Source organism: Chiloscyllium plagiosum, unplaced genomic scaffold (genome assembly GCF_037043375.1).
Source record: "Chiloscyllium plagiosum isolate Xiang-an unplaced genomic scaffold, Cpla_swu_hap1 HiC_scaffold_1, whole genome shotgun sequence".
Lineage (NCBI taxonomy): Eukaryota > Metazoa > Chordata > Chondrichthyes > Orectolobiformes > Hemiscylliidae > Chiloscyllium > Chiloscyllium plagiosum.
The window spans coordinates 29,866,664-29,885,705 of NW_028270139.1; the positions used below are offsets into that span (position 1 = coordinate 29,866,664).

General features: G+C 40.9%; 1 protein-coding gene across 3 annotated transcripts in view; it reads right to left on the reverse strand.

Moving 5' to 3' along the window:
- prss12 (serine protease 12) overlaps window positions 1-19,042 on the reverse strand; it is a 144,759-nt gene that overhangs the window by 37,058 nt on the left and 88,659 nt on the right. For all 3 annotated transcript variants that reach the window (XM_043696809.2, XM_043696805.2, XM_043696812.2), the window contains exons 7-9: window positions 18,413-18,615; window positions 18,021-18,162; window positions 6,096-6,301 (exon numbers count right to left, since the gene is read on the reverse strand). In XM_043696809.2, the coding sequence (XP_043552744.1) occupies window positions 6,096-6,301; window positions 18,021-18,162; window positions 18,413-18,615 (551 nt within the window). The remainder of the gene's footprint in view (window positions 1-6,095; window positions 6,302-18,020; window positions 18,163-18,412; window positions 18,616-19,042) is intronic.

A 19,042-nucleotide genomic window follows, 5' to 3' on the forward strand; every position in this document is an offset into this window, starting at 1 on the left:
CAGTGCACTACTCCAGTGAGGTGTAATAATACATTAACATATACAATTACATTTATCCTTGTTTCATCTCTATGTGAGTCTCTGACTTCAAACATTCAGGTAGTTTGGAGGTTTCACAGTTCTTCCTGAATGCATTCATGATGGACTTGGAAGATTAGTAAGCCTTTGGCCTGAAAACTTTGACCAAGATTATTTTCTTCTTTTTGCACAGTTATAAATTAGAGTTACCTTTTATTTCTTGGATGTCTTACACGGAGGCCATTGTTCCTGAACCTTAATCTCCTGACTTTCTTTTGAAGAGGAATGTTTCCCAGCTGAATCAGGTAGTTTCCTCAAGACATTACCTGGGGAATCTTTATCTCATGAATGCCATTCATGGAAGATAACTGTTCTGTTGAAACAGACATTTTCCGGACCAGGTCAGTTCTTCTTGACCATATTCTAAATCTGTGAGCTTGGTCATTAGACCTCAGTGTTGGCTTCCATGGAGTTGTATGCAACCCAACTGTAATCTGTGTAAACAAATCTTTTGATACACTGATGTTAATGCATGGAAACTCTTGTCTTCAAATTATAGATGAAGTGAGCATTTGTATGTGGTTCTCTGTGGTTGTCATTCTGGTTATAGATTCCAAAGTTGTAGTGCTGTATCACAGGGGATAATGAAAGCCATAATGAGTACAATTGAACTCAGTGCCACTACATGGAAAGCAACGTAATGATCAAGACTCCAAAGACCTGGCTCATGATAAAATGAAGAAGCAGAAGAAGCCACTGGTTATGGAGAATACATCTTACCAGGTAGGGCTGGCTGCAGGGCAATTTTTCAGCCAACAATGAGCAGGAGCCCAATGAGTAGCTCAACTGTGTCACGATCTCAAAAAGAAACTAAATGTCTTACTCATGATGTCTCTTCACAGATTGAAACTTCCATGTCAGATACTTAACCAACTTAACCCAGGAGCTGTAGTAGCTTTGTTGTGCCTAAAGAGGAGGAGGAGAAGGAGAAGCTGAATCAGAGACACAAAGCTGAGGGGCCTACATCTGTGAATGAATAAGCGGGGCCTGAAGAGTGAAACCAGGTTCTCCAGCATCATTGGGAAATGTATTGCTAAATGATGAACCAAAGACACAGGCAGATGATTAAAAGGCAGGGCTGGTGATGTCTGCACATGACTAGAGATGCTGTCACCTACATCTGTCAGATCTTGCCGGAAGCTCTGCAGCTGCGTGGTACGAACGGAAGCATTGGGCTGGTGACACTGAAGGTCACAACTGCACTGGATGTCCTCATCACTAGCTCATTTCAAACTACATCCGGGGACACGTACAGCATCTCCAAATCAGCAACCCACTGATGACCTTTACAAGTAAACAGCACAGATTGTTCAGTTCACCAAACTGTTGGGTTTGCAGACATCACTGAGTTCCCTTATTCAAGGGGTCATCAACTGCATTGAGGTGGCACTCAGAGCTCTTTGGCATCATCCAACCAGATTCTTAAACAAAGAGGGTTTACTCCATAATGTTCAGCTCATTCATTACAATAGATAATTCCTGCAGGCATGCATCCACTATTCAGGGAGAAGTCACAAAGCTTACATTTTGCACAGCATTCTGTAAATGTTCATTCCTCGACATCACTTCTAGGGCTGTCCTATGGGTGACAAGTAGCTCTTTCAGAAGGGTATTGCCTATGAGCCGAGTGCCAAACAGCACTACAATGCTGCCCACGTTATAACTCTGAACTGCTCAAGAGGAGCACTCCATTACTTATCAGAGAGAAGAGAAAGTAAGGACTCCAGATACTGGAGAGTCAGAGTCAAAACGTGTGGTGCTGGAAAAGCACAGCAAGTCAGGCAGCATCTGAGGAGCAGGTTCTCATGATTGGAGGGCAGCAAATATTATTCCCTTGTTCAAAAAATGGAATAGGGATAACCCTAAGAATTACAGACCAGTCAGTCTTATAATGGTGGTGGGCAAATTATTGGAGCGGAGTCTGAGAGACAGGATTTATGATTACTTGAAAAAACATAGTTTGATTAGAGACAGTCAGCATGGCTTTGTGAGGGGCAGGTCATGCCTCACAAGTCTTATTGAATTCTTTGAGGATGTGACAAAACACATTGATGAAGGTAGTGCAGTAGATGTAGTGTATACGGATTTTAGCAAGGCATTTGATAAGGCTCTCCACGGTAGGCTCATACAGAGAGTAGGGAGGCATGGGATACAGGGACATTTGGCTGTCTGGATACAGAATTGCCTGTCCCATAGAAGACAGAGGGTGGTAGTAGATGGAAAGTATTCAGTAAGGGATCTCTGTTCTGGGACCTCTGATTTTTATAAATGACTTGGATGAGGAAGTGGAATACTTGGTTAGTAAGTTTGCCAATGACATGAATGTTGGTGGAGTTGTGGATAGTGTGGAGGGCTGTTGTAGGTTGCAATGGGACATTGACAAGATGCAGAGCTGGGCTGCGAAATGGCAGATGGAGTTCAACCTGGAAAAGTAAAAAGTGATTCATTTTGAAGGTCAAGTTTGAATGCAGATTACTGGGTTAAAGGCAGGATTCTTGGCAGTGTGGAGGAACAGAGGGATCTTTGGGTCCACGTCCATAGATCCCTCCAGGTTGCCACTCAAGTTGATAGGGTTGTTAAGAAGGCGTATGGTGCGATGGCTTTCATTAGCAGGGGGATTGAGTTTAAGAGCCATGAGGTTATACTGCAACTCTGTAGAGATCTGGTTAGACCACACTTGGAATATTGTGTTTAATTCTGGTCACCTCATTATAGGAAGGATGTGGAAGCTTCCTGAGCTTCCTGATGGTGCAGAGGAGATTTATCAGTATGCTGCCCGGACTGGAGGGCATGTCCTATGAAGAAAGATTGAGGGAGCTAGGGCTTTTCTCACTGAAGTGAGGAAGGATGAGAGGTGACTTGATAGAGGTGTAGAAGATGATGACAGGCATAGATAGAATAAACTCACAGAGACTTTTTCCTAGGACAGAAATGGCTATCACAAGGGGGCATAATTTTAATGTGATTAGAGGGAAGTTTAGGAGACATATCAGAGCTATGTTCTTTACACAGAGTAGTGGGTGCATGGAATGCACTGTTAGCAGTTGTAGTAGAGTCAGATAGATTAGGGACATTTAAGCGACTCTTGGATAGGCGCATGGATGATAGTAAAATGAAGGGTATGCAGGTTAGTTTGTTCTTAAGAGTAGGCTAACAGGTCAGCACAACATTGAAGGACAAAGGGCCTGTATGTGCTGTATTGTTCTATGTTCTATGTTTTATCAGACAAAGGCTCCAGCATAATAGATGTCACACACAGTGCAACCTAGCTCTATGATGGATGAGAACTTAGAAGAGCGGAAAATGGAACAGCCACCCATCTCCTCAGATGAGGAAGGGATATCTGAAGGAGATGCTGAGACAACCACATTCTGATGTTGAAGATGTTGCAGAAGCTAGGGCTTTACAGTGAAATGAGGATGCAAGCTAAATAGAAGCTAAAAACATTGATACTGAAGGGTGTATAATTTTATATATGGACACTCAGGACTATGAGAACAATTATAGCACAAAGACATTTCTGCCCTAAAGAAAATGTTTGATTTTTCATAACATTTTATGCAAATTTATTAAACATTAACTGTAAGTTCATTGGTTCTCTGAACATCAGTGACCTCCTGTTCAGTTTCCAGATCAGAGCATCAGCAAGACAAGGGGAATGCCATAAAATGACTGAAATCTCATTGTGGAAGGTGGATCCAATTATTACAGAGATTTGCAGAGGGTAAACAATGATGATTGACTCCTGAGTACCAAACATCAATCTTAAGCTCATGATTTTCAGAGGCAATGTTTCTGCTAGCCAGGATACCAGAAATAGTGCTAAGCCTGAGGATAGTGAGCAATTTAGGATTCAGCAAAAACGGCATCCAGAAATTGAAAAGGAAAATGAAAAGAGATATGAATACAAGCTAGTGAGGAACATAAAAAAGGATGGTGAAAGGTTTTATTGATACCTGGAAGGAAAAGGATCTGCAAGGATAAATGTAGGCTCATTTCATGTGGAAACAGTCATATTTATAATGGAGAACTGGGAAATAGTACAAAACCTAAACGTTGATTTTGTGTCTGCCTTCACAGGGGAAGGCACAGAAAAACCCCCAGAAGGATTTGACAATCAAGGCACTTTGATATGTGAAGTGCTAAAAATATGACTACCAAAAAGGTAGTACTTAGTTAGCGTTAATACTTAGCCAGAGTTAAGGTTAATAAATCTCCTGGACCAAACGATCTTCATCCCAAGGTGTTGATGGAAGTAGCAATAGAAACAGTCAGTGCATTGGTGATTATATTTCATTGTTTTGGCGAGTCAAACACAAGATTACAGCCACTTTCAATGTCCTATTCAATACTCTGATTCTCTCCTTAATACCCTACTTTTGAAAACTATGATAAGGTGCCACTAGTCAATCTCCAACATAATTTGTGACAACTTCCCTCACGAAGTGAAGGCACCAAGACAGGTCTGCTCTGACATGCTCACAGAGGACTGTCTAAGCCAGCACATGTCACAACAAGGTATGGGGATAACTGCATATACAATACCCTGAAAAGCAATGCAGAAATTTTTGTTGAGGACTACCCTGAACAGCTCTGTTACATTGAACTCAGTGCTCTGTGGGTTGTGTCCAGTAAGCACACACATCAACCTTTGCTGGAGGACCTCTAACTCGGTGAATGACACTGTCTTGGTGTACCCATAATTTGCTGGTCTTACAGGACAAAGTGCTGTCAACAATGTACAGGATGGTTTTCCCGTAGCCATTGATGTTGAAAGTACATTGTCTAGTCAGCAATGCACAAATCTGAAGAAAAAATAATTTTAAAAAGCAGTGTTGTTATATTTCCAAAGTTTTGGAAATGAGAGGATTATTAAAAAGATGCTTGAAGATATAACTCTTGTAAAACATAAAATTATGGCAAAACAAAAGGGAAATCTTGCAAAACATTGCAGACAAAGCAATAGAACAAGCAAAGAACTACTTTATGGCCAAAATTGAACAAGTGATTCACACTTTTAAAGGTATTCATAGAATCCCTACAGTGTGGGAGCAGGCAATTTGGCCCAGCAAGTTCACATTGACTCCGCTAAAAGCATCCCACCTGATTTATCCCCTACCCTGTCCCTGCATTTCCCCTGGCTAATCCATCTACCCTGCACATCCCTGGACACTTTAGCATGGCCAATTCACCTAACCTGTATATCTCTGGATTGCGAGAAGAAACTGGAGAAACCAGAGGAAACCCACGCAGAAATGAGAAGAATGTGCAGTCTCCACACAGACAGTCGTCTGAGGCTGGAATTGAACCCTGTGCTGTGAGATAGCAGTGCTAACCACTGAGCCACGATGCTGCCAGAAATTGCCACACATATTTCTGTTTCCATTTTACACAAACAAGCAGAACTGCGTAGTGCAGGTGAACAGAAAGCTGCAAGACTCAGTGAAGAATTTATTTGAGTATTTCTTGGTGCGTCAGGTAGTTCACTTGGCTTGAGAGAGTGATACAAAGAGCATGAGTTCAATTCTTGCACTAGATGGGTTACCATGAAGGACTTTCTTTCTCAACCTTCTCCCTCAGCTGAGGTGTGGTGACCTTCAGATTAATATACCAATAGTTATCTCCCTAAAATGACAATTCACATAGGACTATGGCACCTTTAATAGAGTCTCCATGTGCCATCAACACAACCGCAGACATTTCAGAGTTTGTACAAAATGCAGCCTTCTGCAAATTATGCTCAGGCAATTCCTCAGCCCTGGTTTATATAGTTAGGTTTCAGCTTGGCAATGGCAGGAAGGCTTCATAAAATTCAGGTAAACGCAATTTTCCTGCCAGTTGTGCAGGTCAGATATAATCTAGGTCAGATGTTAGGAAAAGGTGACCTCCAAGGTCAATGACAACTCATTTATAAAGAGGCATTTACAATTTTACAAACCTTATGGCTCAGAGGAAACCTTCCTCCATAATAAGTATTTAGACAGCTATTCTAGTGAATAGAAGGCAAAAACATTCACCTATGTTTCCTAGATTTCCAGGTTTTTTGCCCTGATAGTCACAAATCACACTTGCATCCTCACTGTGTCGACAGTTGTGTGTTCCAATGTCTTGCTTGATGCAATCTGACAAGCTTTCCTCAGAACCAGTACATTTCACATTATCCAAGTGTATTGGACCCACTCCATCTCCAAAATAGGCCAGTGATCTTGCCTTAGCTGGGCCCCTTTAAGAAAACACAGGTGTATCTCAGAAAACATCAAACCTTACAACTTCTTTGATTGTGAACATATTTCTAACAGAATTCTTTACAAGGCAAGTATCACAATTTGAAATCATATTTGAAACTTTAAATATTTTGAGCCATTCTTCACTGATTGACCATTTTAATGTTCTTATGGCAACCCATAAGATATGACAGATTGCAAAATGTTAGGTAATTTATTGCAACCTCAGTATTATTGTCAATGAGTAAGAGGACACGGAACCCCAGGTAGTGTGGTCAAGATTTAATCTATGGCAAAAGCTGACAATCTCTGAATAGGTGATGCTTCTCCACCATAGGAAGGTAGATAAATGCTACTGATGTTAGGCTGTCCTTGCTAGTGATTTGACATGAGAAGCATTGTTGGACTGCAGTAGGAATTTTCTTGGTTTCACCTTTTGAAGAGATGGTGCAGGGAGACATAAACAAGGGAGGAAGTATTTAATTGTCAATTGTTGAAGTTTTTACCAGAGATCGCACTCTGTTTCTTTGCAGACAGATAAAAACACATTCAAACAATCTAATATTGAAATATCCAAGGTATTATCAATCAGGCCATTAGCTATCTAGGTTAGTTAATGGCTTGTTTGTGAATGTAGAGTAATACTAATAGCAGTGGATTCCATTCCTGCTGTTAGTTGACATTACCATGAAAGTCCCTCCTTCTCAAACTCTCCCCTTGCCTGAAGCATGGTGACCCTCAGGTTAAACCACCACCATTGCTAAATCTAGAGGCAGACTTCTAATCATTTTTTGTCAGTAGTTCAAAGTGAGCATAACACATTGGGCAGTACGCTCAAAATTTCCTTATATACACAACAGATAGGCAAAGATTCTGATAAACTATGCACCTTAACAATATTGACCATGTAAAGTTGGCCAAGATTAAACACTTGGCTGTGCTTGGACACGACCATAAGGAAGATTAGAGTGGTGCTAGAAAAGCACACTCAGTTCAGGCATATTCTGAGGAGCAGGAAAATCGATGTTTCAGGCAAAAGCCCTCCTGCTGAAGGGCTTTTGCTAAAATGTTGATTTTCCTGCTCCCCGGATGCTGCCTGACCTGCTGCGCTTTTCCAGCACCACTCTAATCTTGACTGATCTCCAGCATCTGCAGTACCCACTTTTGACTACCATAAGGAAACCAAGTCAACCATTGCATAAATTGAGGCACTTTAGTAGTCAAAAAGATAGTACCACATTTTGATCTGAGGACAAAGTACGCCTCAAATTCTGAGCATTGATGATAAACTTGACTACTTGGTAAACTAATGCTTCTATAAACTAAACAGAAATTCAAAAAGTTTGCTTTCTGTAACATATGATTTCTGAATACTGTTCAATGGAACTTTTACAAAGTGTACATTGAATACTATGAAACCCAAAGATTTTCTTTTGATGCATTTTCTTCAGGAGTGAGACTATCACAATGTTGCAACAATCTCTTTTGTGCTTGACCTTCACTTCAAGCTCTACAACAATACAGCTCAAGGCTGTGGTTATTACATCATCCAATTTTCACACATCCCCGTCCTTCAAATCTCCAGAGATATTCGCTGCATCAGGCAACCATCCCATCCACACCTCACAGTAATTCCATGGCATATATGAACAGGAACGGTTTCCATTCCATTCATGTGTAAATTGGTACATTGCAAGCAAATTCACTGGTGCCTTTACTTTTCATCAATCAGCAGTTGCATTAAGCGCAAAATGTGTTTGAAAGTTTACTAATTTAAAATGGTTTGCAGAAATCTCATCATAGTCACTGACAGAAACATGTCCAATGATCATTACTGTTTCACACACTGTTGCATTGTTTTGGAACTTTGGCATTTTTAAAAAGGAGGACAGACAAAAGGCAGCACATGATCAGTGAAGGAGAGAGAGAAAGGGATCGAATATATTGGCAGGGAGCTTTGCGAGAGCTGCACAGGAGGAGTTAAACTAGTCAGGTGGAGGGGTTGGGACCCAGGGAGATAGTGAGGAAACAGATGAGGCTGAGACTGGATACGGTTAAGGAAAGGAGCGAGTCGAACAGTCAGGGCAGGCAGGGACAAAACAGAGAACAAGGTAGGACTGATAAATTAAACTGCATTTACTTCAAAGCAAGAGGCCTAACAAGGAAGGCAGATGAACGCAGGGCATGGTTTGGAACATGGGACTGTGATATCATAGCAATTACAGAAACATGGCTCAGGGATGGACAGGACTGGCAGCTTAATGTTCCAGGATACAAATATGATAGGAAGTATAGAAAGAGAGGCAAGAGAGGAGGGAGGAGTAGTGTTTTTGATAAGGAATAGCATTACTGCGTACTGAAGGAGGATATTCCTGAGAATACATTGAGGGAAGTTATTTGGGTGGAACTGTGAAATAAGAAAGGGATGATCACTTTATTGGGATTACTTTATAGACTCCATAATAGTCAGAGGGAAATTGAGAAACAAATTTGTTGAGAGATTTCAGTTATCTGTAAAAATAAAAGGGTGATTATGTTTGGGGATTTTAATTTTCCAAACATAGACTGGAACTGCCATAGTGTTCAGGGTTTAGATGAAGTGGAATTTGTTAAATACGTATAAGAAAGTTTTCTGATTGAGTATGTGGAACTACCTACTAGAGAAGGTGCAAAACTTGACCTACTCTTGGGAAATAAGGCAGGGCAGGTGACTGAGGTGTCAGTGGGGGAGCACTTTGGGGCCAGTGACCTTAATTCTATTAGTTTTAAAATAGCGATGGGAAAGGATAGATCAACCAAGAAGCTGAAGTTCTAAATTGGAGGAAGGCTAGTTTTGATGGTATTAGGCAAGAACTTTCAAACGCTGATTGGGGGCAGATGTTCGCAGGTAAGAGGACATTCTGGAAAATAGGAATCCTTCAGAAATGAGATAATAAATGTCCAGAGACAGTATATTCCTTTTAGAGTGAAAGGAAAGGCTGGTAGGTGTAGGGGATGCTCGATGCCCAGAGAAATGGAGGGTTTATTTTAGAAAAAGAAGAAGGCATTCATCAGGTATAGACAGGAACAATTGAGAGAATCATTAGAAGAGTACAAAGGCAGTAGGAGTATACTTAAGAGGGAAATCAGGATGGCAAAAAGGGGACATGAGATAGCTTTGGCAAACAGGGTTAAGGAGAATCCAAAGGATTTTTATAAATACACTAAGGACAAAAGGGTAACTAGGGAGAGAATAGGGCCCCCTCAAAGATCTGCATGACAGTCTTTGTGTGGAACCGCAGGAGATGGGGGAGATACTAAATGAGTATTTTGTATCAGTGTTTACTGTGGAAAAGGACATGGAAGGTATACGATGTGGGAAATAGATGGTGACATATTGAAAAATATCTGTCTTACAGAGGAGGAAGTGCTGGATGTCTTGAAATGCATAAACGTCAATAAATCCCCAGGACCTGATCAGGTGTACCCTAGAACTCTGTGGGAACCTAGAGAAGTGATTGATGGGCCTCTTACTGAGATATTTGCATCATCGATAGTCACAGGTGAGGTGCCGGAAGACTGGAGGTTGGCTAATGCGATACCACTATTTTAAAAAGGTGATAAGGAAAAGTTAGGGAACTATAGACTGGTGAGCCTGACATCAGTAGTGGACAAGCTGTTGGAGGGAATCCTGAGGGACAAGATTTACATTTATTTGGAAAGGCAAGGACTAATTAGGCATAGTCAGTATGGTTTTGTGCATGGGAAATCATGTCTCACAAACTTGATTGAGTTTTTTGAAGAAGTAACAAAGAGGATTGATGAGGGCAGGGTGGTTGATGTGATCTATGTGGACTTCAGTAAGGCGTTCGACAAAGTTCCCCATGAGAGACTGGTTTGCAAGGTTAGATCTCATGTAATACAGGGAGAACTAGCCATTTGGATACAGAACTGGCTCGAAGGTAGAAGACAGAGGGTGGTGGTGGATGGTTTCTTTTCAGACTGAAGGCCTGTGACCAGTGGAGTACCACAAGGATTGGTGCTGGGTCCACTACTTTTTATCATTTACACAAATGATTTGGATATGAACATAGGAAGTGTAGTTAGTAAGTTTGCAGATGATACCAAAATTGGAATTGTAGTGGACAGCGAAGAAGATTACCTCAAAGTACAAAGGGGTCTTGATCAAATGGTCCAATGGGCTGAGGAGTGGCAGATGGAGTTTAATTTAGATAAATGTGAGGTGCTGCATTTTGGAAAAACAAATCTTAGTCGGAAGTATACACTTAATGGTAAAGTCCTAGGGAGTGTTGCTGAACAAAGAGACCTTGGAATGCAGGTTTATAGCTCCTTGAAAGTGGAGTCGCAGGTAGATAGGATAGTGAAGAAGGCGTTTGGTGTTTGGTTTCATTTATTGGTCAATGTATTGAGTACAGGAGTTGGGAGGTCATGTTGCGGCTGTACAGGACATTGGTTAGGCCATTTTTGGAATATTGCATGCAATTCTGGTCTCCTTGCTATCGGAAAGATGTTGTGAAACTTGAAAGGGCTCAGAAAAGATTTACAAGGATGTTGCCAGGGTTGGAGAATTTGAGCTATCGGGAGAGGCTGAATAGGCTGGGGCTTTTTTTCCCTGGAGCGTCAGAGGCTGAGGGGTGACCTTGTAGGGGTTTATAAGGTCATGAGGAGTATGGATAGGATAAATAGACGAAGACCTTTCCCTGGGGTCGGGGAGTCCAGAACTAAATGGCATAGGTTTAGCATGAGAGGGGAAAGATATAAAAGAGACAAAAGAGGCAACATTTTCATGCAGAGGGTGGTGCGTGCATGAAATGAGCTGGCAGAGGAAGTGGTGGTGGCTGGTATAATTGCAGCATTTAAAAGGCATCTGGATGAATAGGAAGTGCTTAGAAGGATATGGGCCATGTGCTCGGAAATGGGACTAGATTAGGTTAGGATATCTGGTTGGCATGGACGAGTTGAAGTCAAGGGTGTGTTTCCGTGCTGTACATCTCTATGAATCTATGATTGGGTTTCTAGCTGGAATTGAACTGATATGCACACACACACACAACACACAGACACACACAAAACGCAGTGGCTGCGCATGTGTAGATTAAATATCATTTTTAATGTGGCAGATCAGAAGGGGGAAGGAGTGAAGACATGTTTTAAATTTGTGTAGATTTGAACAAATAATACTTTTCTTTTGGCATTGTTATATGAGGATTGGCAGTCTTTCTTGCTGACTTTGGATATTCAGCTTTCAAGTACTGACATCCTTAACCTTCATGTGGAAAAATATCATATTGTGCTATGCTTGTGAAAGAACCTATGAGATTCACAACAGCAGTGGCCACCCGGATCAGAGTATAATGCCAGATAGTACACTGGGGTTTTTGTGAAGAGGCCACCCAGATTTATGCTAAACGGCATTTAGTAAATGATGAAATAATTACGGCATCTTTCGGCTCATTTCTGGAGCAGCTGTGATTGCCCAGCATTAACTTAATTCTTCAGAGGAATTTCCTCTGTGCGCTGATTTAAAACGTTTTAGCTAATATTTTTCAAACAAAAGGGAAATCCTGGGCAGGAAAACACCTCTCCAGTATTGCGAATGTTGTACCTGGCCTTTTATATACTGCGGTGTGATAAACTAATCTGTGAAGACCCACTCTTTGTGAGTGACTACAAAATGACTGGCATTTGCAGGCTTCCAAAACATTTGGTGACAAGCTCTGAGGAATCCCAGTCAAATTTCCTGATTGTGGGCAAGGTACTGTTGACAATACAAAGGTAACCTATAAATTTGGGTGCATTAGGACTTTCTTCAATCTTTTTACTTTTCTTTTGCTTTGGTAAAGAAACTATTCTCGCCACTCTCAGATACCTATGGATGTATTGTTCCATCATGCAAGAGTTCAATTATCTGTTGCACTGACTTATCCACTTCATTTTTAAGATAATCTTCTTTTTCTTTAAACAGGAAGACTGTCACAGCATTATCTATTAATTGATTGTAACTGTTATTTTAGGTTTTGAACCAAGGTTCTGCATTCCTCCTTGGAACATGCTGCAAGATTTACATGACTGCATGTATTTTCCTTTTCCTCAATTGCATGTTTAAGCTTGATTTGAGCTCTCCGCACTCTGCCTGTACTCTGATCACACTATGGAGGTGCCGTTATTGAACTGGGATGGACAAGGTCAGAAGTAACACAACATCAGGTCACTTCACCTGATGAAGGAGCAGTGCTCCAAAAGCTTGTGACTTAGAACATAGAACATTACAGCACAGTACAGGCTCTTCAGCCCTCGATGTTGCACCGAACTGTCATACCAATCTGAAGCCCATCTAACCTACACTATTCCATGTATGTCCATATGCTTGTCCAATGATGACTTAAATGCATTTAAAGTTGGCGAAACTACTACCGTTGCAGGCAAAGCATTCCATACCCTTACTACTCTGAGTAAAGGAACTACCTCTGACATCTGTCCTATATCTATCACCCCTCAATTTAGAGCTATGCCCCCTCGTGCTCACCGTCACCATACTTGGAAAAAGGCTCACCTTGTCCACCCTTTCTAACCCTCTGATTATCTTATATGTCTCTATTAAGTCACCTCTCAACCTTCTTCTCTCCAAGGAAAACAGCCTTTCCTCGTAAGACCTTCCCTCCATACCAGGCAACATCCTAGTAAATCTCCTCTGCACCCTTTCCAAAGCTTCCACATCCTTCTTATAACGCGGTGACCAGAACTGTACACAATACTTCAAGTGCGGCTGCAGCAGAGTTTTGTACAGCTGTAGCATAACCTCATGGTTCCGGAACTCGATCCCTCTATTAATAAAAGCTAAAACACTGTCTGCCTTCTTAACAACCCTGTCAACTTGGGTGGCAACTTTCAAGAATCTGTGTACAAGGACACCAAGATCTCTCTGCTCATCTACGGTACCAAGAATCTTACCATTAACCCAGTACTTTGTATTCCGGTTACTCTGACCAAAGTGAATCAGCTGACACTTGTCTGCATTAAACTCCATTTGCCACCTCTCAGCCCAGCTCTTCAGCTTATCTATGTCTCTCTGTAATCTGCAACATCCTTTGTCACCATCCACAACTCCATCGACCTTAGTGTCATCTGCAAATTTACTAACCCACCATTCTATGCCCTCATCCTGGTCGTTTACAAAAATGACGTACAGCAGTAGACCCAACACTGACCCTTGCGGTACACCAGTGGTAACTGGACTCCAAGATGAACATCAACCACTACCCTCTGTCTTCTTTCAGCAAGCCAATTACTGATCCAAACTGCTATATGTCCCACAATCCCATTCCTCTGCATTTTGTACAATAGCCTACTGTGGGGAACCTTATCAAACACCTTGCTGAAATCCATATACACCACATCAACTGGTTTACTCTCATCTACCTGTTTGGTCACTTTCTCAAAGAACTAAATAAACTATGACCTGGTGTTGTGTGACCTCTGATCTTGTACTGTGATTACTTCTGCCTGCTGGATATCAGGTGGATTTTTAGCAGTAACTAACTTTTCATTTATTTCCTGCATTTCCTTCTGCTGAAGCTCTTCTTCCAGTTGCTGAGGTTACACTATTGAGCTGGCCTCCATTTGTTTTTTTGTTTCTCATCATTCATGCTGTGTAATGGTGTCAGGGCTAATACTGAGGAGAGCCTTCTCCTGACTTGTTGAGAGAATGGCTTAGGATCATAAGGGGATAAGTCAACCCATCCACTCCCTCCTTGTAGTCTCTGAAACATAATCTATCATATCACTGCAATACTTACTTAAGTACTTGCATGAAACAAGCTACATATTATGTAAGCCAAGAGACCCTTCTCATTCAACTAGCAAGTGGTTTTCCTTTGCCACACCAGATCAAGCAGGTCCTGTAGATCCCTACACTTAAAGAAGACAGTGCAGCAAATCACTCCCATGGGGTATGGAGTAGTAGCGCTGACAGATTCATACAACTTGGTGGTTAATGGTGAGGATTGCTCAAACAACTAAAAATAAAGAATTGCAGATTCTGGAAATTTGAAAGGAAAAACAGAAATTTCTGGAAAATCCGCAGGTCTGGCAGCATCTGAAAGCAGAGCCAACATTTCAGGTCCAGTAACTGAACTGGAGAAGGGTCACTGGGTCCAAACTTTGATTCTGTTTTCTTTCCAAAGATAGTGTCAGACCTGCTGAGTTTCTTCTGCAATTTCTATTTTTGGTGCTCAGACAACACTTGGGTTTCTGGTGGACTTGACATGCATCTTACAAAGTGTTCATTTGGAGCTTTATGTGAGCTGCAATATTAAAGTAATGAGGCGGCTTTCGCAAGGGTGCAACAGCTTCACCTCTGGCCACTTTGCCAGGAAGGCCACTCAGACATGCAGTTCTGACTCAGCCATATCTGATTCCCAAAACAGGGCAGTGAAATTTTCTGCACATGATCAGCATTGTTTATTCAGATTTGAAACAGGTGTATTTATCGAAACAAAAGCGAAGACTGCAGGGAGTTTTCATACCAATGCAACCTTCCACACCATCAAAGGAAACATTCATCAAATCAGGCCAAATCCTTAGACTTGATACTCATCATTTTTCGAAGGACTAACAACTTCAGATGTTTTCTGTAGAAAGAAGTCATTACAATATTCAGCTTCCCTGGATAGTAAGCTTTGCAAAGTTCCACGTGATACTCACTGTCATGAGAACACCCCATATCAACTTTCTAGATTTCTTAAAGATAAAGGATTTTTCATGATGATTATGGTTATCATCGAGGAAGAAATCATATGGGAGAAATTCACCATTATTTGGCTAAATGACAAATTTTGCAGCACAAAAGACAAATTTGTGAGTGCATTTATGTAACTACTGTGTCAAAGTCTTTCAAAGAGTATACAAAAAAGGGACATCACACTAGTCCAGAGAACCACTGCAGCAACTCAATAGTGCAGACTAGAATAGGTGTTACGTCCGTGGTGCTCTAGTTTTCAGATATATGCCATTGTCTTACCAAGCAGCCACCACCAAATAAGCTTTCTTTTCATCACCTCCCACAGTCAACTCTGACCTCTCATTTTACCTATCCATACTTCATGTCACAGGGTGGCTGCTACTCAGGCAAAAGAGGCCTGATTGCCACTGGCTATACATGTAACAGACGCTCCAATTATTACATTGAGATCCAAGGGCCAATTTCTGCTTAGGCTTCCCAGGTTCAAGTTTGCTTTGCATGTATAAGTCGCAATGAATTTAGTCTCCTTACAATTCCTTTAATTTGTATCTGAAGGGTTATATTATCTATAGACAAATCAAACTGCAATTTATTTTTACCTCTTGCTCCAGCTAAATGACATTGATGATGTCATAGCTTTTGTCATACATTAGCCCGTCAGTCTACACCTTTCTATCTCAATTTCACATATCAACCATAATCTCTTACTTACTTCCAAAACTCACGACTCAAACTCTCAAAATCCTGTTCACCTCTGAAGTCTTGATCAGCAGCATGGGAACATTTACCACCTCCTACATACTTTACCACCGATATCTGACTGCAAACTTCCAACTGTACTGCCCTCACTGTTCGCCAGTGAGATAAAACTTCTTTTATCTCCTTTACAAATTCAGTCCTAACATTTTACTTTTCACTTTTTGGACGCAACAGCATGGTCACTGCTGACTTGAATAATGTCTCCTCTTCCTAAGAATATATTTCAAATGAATCATTGCATAGTATTGATTATAGTTAACACCCATTGGATGGTGAGCCAGCAAGAGCCCTGCAATGGCTCATTGGCAGGGACAGATCTGTCGCATTATTCACAGTTAGGCACTGAACTGGGCAATGATCTACTTTCTTTGGGTTCAAGGACCCCAAATTCATAAGACTTGCCTGCTGAGAGCTGTTAGTTGGGAGGAGATGGTTTCTGTCAGTGTTATATCCACCAAGGCCTAGAATAACCATTGACCGATGCACAGAGATAAGTGATGGCAAGAGGGGGCATGACATGTTGGATGCTTTGGGGAGGGCTTTTTATGGGAAACCACCAGGATTTTGGTCAATTTCTAACATCATATTCTGACTAGAAGTCTTTCCTCCCCCAAAGTGATTTTGGAAATTTAGTACATTACTGATAACTGATTGCATATCCAGCACCTAAATTCTTGATAAGTGTTCCAGGGAGATATCTCAATTGGGAGTGTAAATGTGAAACATTATCAAAATAGTTGTTTGATTACGTTAGGGTTAGGTTTAGCCAGAACCACATAAATAAAACCTAAATTGGCCATCAGCATAATTCCTCGTCCTTCATGATTATCCAGCAAATATTGTCCAGTTGCAAAATCACTTATAGTGTAAGATACTGTGTTGTGAGTTTTGCAAGTGTGGATTTGTTCGCCAGAATAACAATGTGATGCACTTGTGTGTACTGAGAGTTACATATATTATAGTTAACACCCATTGGATGGTGTTAACTATAATATATACAACAGGGCCCTGTTCTTTGTAGACAAAAAGAACATGTACATGCACTGCCCCGTTTCAACTAAAACAAAAGTCATTTTATAGATTATTTCTTAACAATTCAGAGCCAATCTTTATGGTTTAAAATGTAAACAAGGCCTTGTTGTTAAATCAATCAGCATTAATGGGTGCACTCTTCATGGCAATGCTCTACTAGCCAGAACCTACCTGTCAACCAATTAGCACTCTCCTCTCATACAGTATAAATGTTGGTTTTCTCCTAAATTTGCATTCTTAGGAAATGTCCTGGTGAGTACAAGATTCAGGCAGGCAAAACTGTAAAGCTTAAATCTTCCATAGATGTATTTTTTTTTTCAGCAATACTGAAGCATTATTGATCAAACTGTTAACATCACACTTGACAGGAACAAAGTGTTTTACTGAAATATAATGCACTCTCCTTCACTAAATTGTAAAACCACAGAAAATGTTATAAGCAGTTTATACTAAGTACTATGGCTAGATACTACAGAGAGCTTTTTTGCTGTTGACTAGATAACTAGAGAAGTTGATTAAATGACCATAAAGGTGTTTTGTCTAGCACATGAGTTGACCTTCCACTAAGGAAATGTTGTACAATTGGGAGCACTCTAATGGAAAATCCAAGTGAATAATCTTTAGTCTCTGTTTCCTTATGTTTTATATTTAATAAAATGTAAAGTTAAAAGTATGCTATTGCATTATTTCAGCATTTACCCATATTGTGCTATATCTTCGTGAACTGTCTAAACACACACTAGTTTTTGTTCAATATTAGCTGAAAATGTGTTACTGGAAAACCACAGCAGGTCAGGCAGCATCCAAGGAGCAGGAGAATCGACATTTCGGGCATGAGCCTGAAGAAGGGCTCATGCTCGAAATGTCGATTCTCCTGCTCCTTGGATGCTGCCTGACCTGCTGCGCTTTTCCAGCAACACATTTTCAGCTCTGATCTCCAGCATCTGCAGTCCTCACTTTCTCCTTTCTTCAATATTAGCCTATTTTCCATTAAGTATAGCAATTTGAATACCCCACCTGGAATCCCAAGAGGAGAAAATGTAATGTCTGAAAAAAGAATCTGGCAGTCATTAAGTGACTGAACATTGTGCTTGAATTTATTATTTAAACAGCTAGATCGGGGAATAAATGTTTTTAATGATACAGTAAGCTACACCACACCTGCACCTCATCTAACATTGACTTACTCATATCCCAGCTGATGGCAGACAACAGTGGCATCCTCATCAGTCCATCCATCATCACAAATAGTTCCCCACTGGCCCTTGATAAAAATTTCAACACGTCCCTCTTTCTTATTTTCTCCATCCATCAATCTGATAGGGGGACCTGGTGGGTGGAAAAATAATACATAATCTTTTCTTTTAATGTTCTATTGGTCCAAAATTCCAACTGAACCAGGGAAAATGCCCAGTGGAATTTCCCAATGGGTACCAGAATAGGGTGGAACACTGTTTTACTTTAGTTTTGTTCCAGCTTGACTGAGTGCAAATCCTTACATTTACAGTTGCGAGGCCTCAATGGAGGTCTTATCGTCTGAAAGACACAACTAGTCCTGCACGTCTTGACCATCACTTACCGAAAAGGATTCCCTGGATGTCATTCGCAGCATTGTGTGTACAAATGACAGTCACATCCTCGTGGTGGCTGCAATCGTGCTTTCCCCATTCGCTTCTTGGGCAAAAAGACAGTGACGATTCCTGACCTGAACAGTGGACATCATCCAAGTAAATCGGCCCAGAGCCTCCTTCAAACCGTCTTTCTGGGGGATTCTGTGCATATCTGTCAGAGGGGGAGAAAAGCACAACAGTTGAAGCAACAAATACCTGCTAAAATATTTAGAATTGAAGTAATTATGAACTCACTGACTAACAGGAACCTCATCAATTAGCTGCAAATATTGAAAATCCTAGAAAGCAGTGCCTTGTAAGTTTTGCATGAATGATCTTTTCCACTAGTAGCCTGAAGTCAACAAGTAAACTCTGTAGGAATCAGAGTAGGCCAGTTAGCCCTTAGGCCCGGCTTGTCATTTTCTATTATTCTAGCTGATGCTAATACTTGACAAGCCAGATTCCAGAGTGGCATTTGATTTGATAGACCAGAAAGTGTTTTTCATTTTGCTTACTGTGAAGGTCAATCACTAACAATACTCACAAGAGGCTGCCGATGTAATTTTAAAAACAAACAGAAGAGAAGATGATACTAAAGA